Genomic DNA, 3,931 nt, shown 5'->3' on the forward strand with positions numbered 1-3,931 from the left:
TATATCCCCTACGAAGGACAGGAAAGAAAAATAAAAAATTAGAAAGTGTGTTAGCAAATGCTCCCATGCAAAAGTCTAAACTTTATTCACTTTTATTTATATATTTAACAATTCTAAAGTATTTACTTCTCGCTTTGACAAAAAATGAAAAATATAGGAGCACTTTACTCTCTTTAGGAGAGAAGGGTTATATATACACAGCTATGGAGAGATACTGGTTCCTCCTTTACATACAAAGAAAAATAATATTATTAAAAAAAGTGCTTCATCGATCAAAAAAAGACTAAGAGCTGCAAGCATTTATTCACACTGTACATCACAGACCCCAAAAACCCGTATCATAACCTCTTGGCACCTGTCATTAGGAACTGCAGAATCTTAGACTTATTTTTGACTGTCTGTTTGCACCACAAACCCACACAATGTTAGTGTGCAGAACTACACCATGTCCCCTAAAGTCAAACCTCTAATCGCCCCCTCCGTGGAAGAGCCAGAGACGGGAGCCGTGTGTTATCCTTTTCCTGCTCCAGCAGTCTCTGCTTTACACGGAACAGCAATGCCTACAGTTTTATTCCAGATATTTGCTGCACTGGTTTAGGAACAAATACTTCTAGATACAACTCCACTGGAAAACCCATCTTCTTCTTTGCTCTTCCCTCCTGATGGTTTGAAAAACATTTCAAAACCCGTACCAGGGGAGATCCCGAGATGCTTCGTTACCAGACCCCTTCCCGTAAGGACACAGGCTGCTACGCTAAACCAGCCTCCTGGACATACATTTTTGTCTCGTGAATCTTCAGCTTACACCGCAGCAGTGTAATGATTCTTGCAAAGGGTGTGCGAAGTTCGAAGTCAAAAATAAAATACCTTGACATTTCTTTTCCCCATCAGACCTAACAAATATTCTGAGATGGTTTTCTCTGTGTGATACTCACTTTAGATTTTGTGATTCTGACATTCCAGGGAAGGGAAGCACTCCTTTCCCAAGGTCTCTTAGATTTTGAGCTTTTTGTGTCTAAAACTCTCAAATACTCCAGCAGGATTTTTTGTTCTTGAGAATATCACACAAGAAATTTTAACTTTGCCTAGGCAATGCATTGTGAAGCAGGATCTACATCTCTTCCTTGCCTAACTGCACTAAGCAGGCTCTATCAAAAGGAAAAGGGGATGAGTACCTAACACTCATTTAAAAACATATATTCAAGAGATTCACACTTTAATGAGGTGACTTTAAAAGCGACTCAGATTGGGGCAGAGGGAAGAAGGGGAATCCATGATGTATTTTTCAGGTCTTTATATAATCCTCAGGCAGGTTTTTCCTATCTGGAGTATATCGAATACAGACTGAAAAAGGAGGAGACATCCCAGGAGTATTACAAGCACCAGTGCACTCCTCATGGACCGAGCCCAGCGAAAACACCAGCGTATCACAGTTGTTCTTTCATTGGTTTGGATAGTCTCATTAAAGTGCGAGTCTGAACAACAGCACGACGGCCTGTTTGGATGAACCATGACAAGTGCTCTGCTCCAAAAGTAGCTTTGCATCGAGTAAACCATCCTACAAATGGGGCAAGGATAGAAGTCAAAGGTCTTCTATTTTCCCACTCGGTTTTAAATAATGAATTGCATTTACAGAACTTCAGAGAGAGATGCCAGTGTAAAACCCATCTCAGCTCTGCAGCCTGTTCAGTCCCCTTCTCACCTCTCGCAAACAAGCACGCACTTTCATTAGCCGGCGCTGTCCAGGTGTTTCCGCTCAGAGCCACAGCGGCAGGGCTGATGGCAACAAAACACATCGATTGTGTGTGCAAGTACAGAGCCGCTGAGTATGGAAATCCGTGACTGATTCCCCCTTCACGCAGCGAGGATAACTAAGCCCACTCTAAGAACAGAGAGGGAGAGTGCTCTCTTGGGAAAGAGATTCCCATTTCTTCTAGCAGCAACAGGTTCCCAAACAGCAGTTTCTTGTCTGGAAGTAATAGGAGTGATTGAAAGCACTAGCACTGACGCTACAGGTATTCACACTTTGCACACTGGCTGGACTGATTCCCCTCTTCTCCTTTCCTCCACAAAATTGTCTGTCTGCAACACAGTTCAGCAGTGGGACAGTTAAATACAAAAGAGATCTGGTTCTGGCACCAGCTCCCTTCCCACTTCCACAATCTTCCAGCAAACAAACAAACATATATATATTATTATATATACACACACGCGCGTAGACACATACACACAGATAGGACAGAAAGGAAAGGGGGAATAGCCGGAAAAGGAGAATCCCACAATCCAGCGGTACGTCCTCGAAGTCTGTCCTGCCGAGCAGTGTTCCACACCCCAACCTCCGAAGTGCACGGCTCCCGCATCCTCCCAGCCTCAGCCCACCGAGAATCTGTGTGTCTGTTGGGGAAGAGTCGGCACGGCTGCTCCCCCGCAGCTTCGAGGCTGGGACTTTAATTTGACGTGGCAGTGATGGGTTTATCCAGTTCGAGATCAAGGCTGGAACTGCTGGGGTGCAAGCTGCTGTAGCACGATTTGCAGACTCTGCTCGGTTCAAAGAGCTGCTGACTGGGAACGGGCACCTTCTGGTTACAGCAACTGGAGCAGAACACATTTCCACAATTCCTTGCATCAGGAACAGAGGAGAAACGGAAAAGAAAAGATTAGAAGCAGTTTGACAAAGTTACCCAAGTTCTAAAATTATATTATTCACAGTGTTGTGATGGGGTCAGCCCTGGAGACTGCAGTTGCTCCTCCCTAAGTACCAGGATGTGTGCAAAGACAACTGTCCAACATTGCACCCTGTGCTACTTGCTTCTAAAGCTGATGCAGAGCTTTAGGGAATGGACAAAAAGGAGCCTAAAGCAAACTACAGTGCAGAATTACAGCTCATTACACATCTCTACAGTGATGGCTCTTCTGTACAACACTATCTCGTATCAAACTGGAGGGTACTTCCCCCTCCATGAAACGGGGTCAGCTCTCTCCCATGTCCTGCAGAGGAGCTTGGGCACGGTGCTACTCATCACTGTCACTGCTACCTTGGGGGCACGTGGCTAGGAGAGGGGCTAAGGGAGAGCAAAAAAGGGGCCTTCCTCCGTAAGGATGTGGGGAATGTGGTGTTCTGGCCCCTGCTCACATCACTGGTCCATCTTTGTGTTAAGAGACAGATTGTATACTGCAGTCCTGGGATTGAAAGGATAGAAAGACCCCCCTCTGCTCCTTTACTCTTGTAAAAGTGTGTGCTGGTAAGTACCAGCACAGAGACATTTTCTTCTGTTCCTTTCAAGTGCACTGCTGGGAAGTTTAAGCATGGGACAGATGAAAAAAATTAAAACCAGTTTTGGTTGATGCAATCCTCCCATTGCCCCAACAGCGCAGTCCCTTTCGCGGTGTTCCCGGCAGTCCCACACTTCTGCGTAAAGTAAACTGAGTCAACAAGGATCATGCAAAGCCATGAGACGGGCAGCCAGGTATTTCATGCTCAGAAACGGCAGTAACGCTGCAGCAGGGTGAGCAGTCTCATACACATTCTTGTCAGATGTCAGCTGGTGGAGGCATGCTGGCGCATGCACCTCGCAGGAGGCAGGGATAAAATTTAAATCTTATTACCTTCTCTTCTCGCAGCCCCCCTCAAAACCTGCTGCTGCTCAAGCTAGCCTGGTGAGCACTGCAGTGCCCTGTCCTCCAAACTCATCAGTTCTTATAAGGAGTCCAGAACAGCACTCCAGGGACCTGAATTTTGCAAGTTTACCTCCATGCCTGATGCCCTTTTCATTAACTCTTTGGCATCAGGATTTTGTGCCATTATTGTTTTGTGCTAGAAAAGATTTGCTGCTGCCAAGAGACTAACAGAGAATTCTGCGGACACCCAGCAGCTTTGATTAATCCTTCCTTGCCAAGAGACAAGATTTCCAGATGCTGGTCGCTGATGGGG

General features: G+C 45.7%; 1 protein-coding gene across 1 annotated transcript in view; it reads right to left on the reverse strand.

The window, feature by feature from the left end:
* Positions 1 to 2,447: 2,447 nt before the first annotated feature.
* Positions 2,448 to 3,931, reverse strand: part of MTMR3 (myotubularin related protein 3) — a gene marked incomplete at its 5' end in the record, with an annotated part of 19,372 nt that continues 17,888 nt past the window's right edge. Inside the window, one exon of the mRNA XM_009574305.1 lies at positions 2,448 to 2,619. Coding sequence (XP_009572600.1) covers positions 2,448 to 2,619 — 172 coding nt within the window. The remainder of the gene's footprint in view (positions 2,620 to 3,931) is intronic.

Source organism: Fulmarus glacialis, unplaced genomic scaffold, assembly GCF_000690835.1.
Source record: "Fulmarus glacialis isolate BGI_N327 unplaced genomic scaffold, ASM69083v1 scaffold13530, whole genome shotgun sequence".
Lineage (NCBI taxonomy): Eukaryota > Metazoa > Chordata > Aves > Procellariiformes > Procellariidae > Fulmarus > Fulmarus glacialis.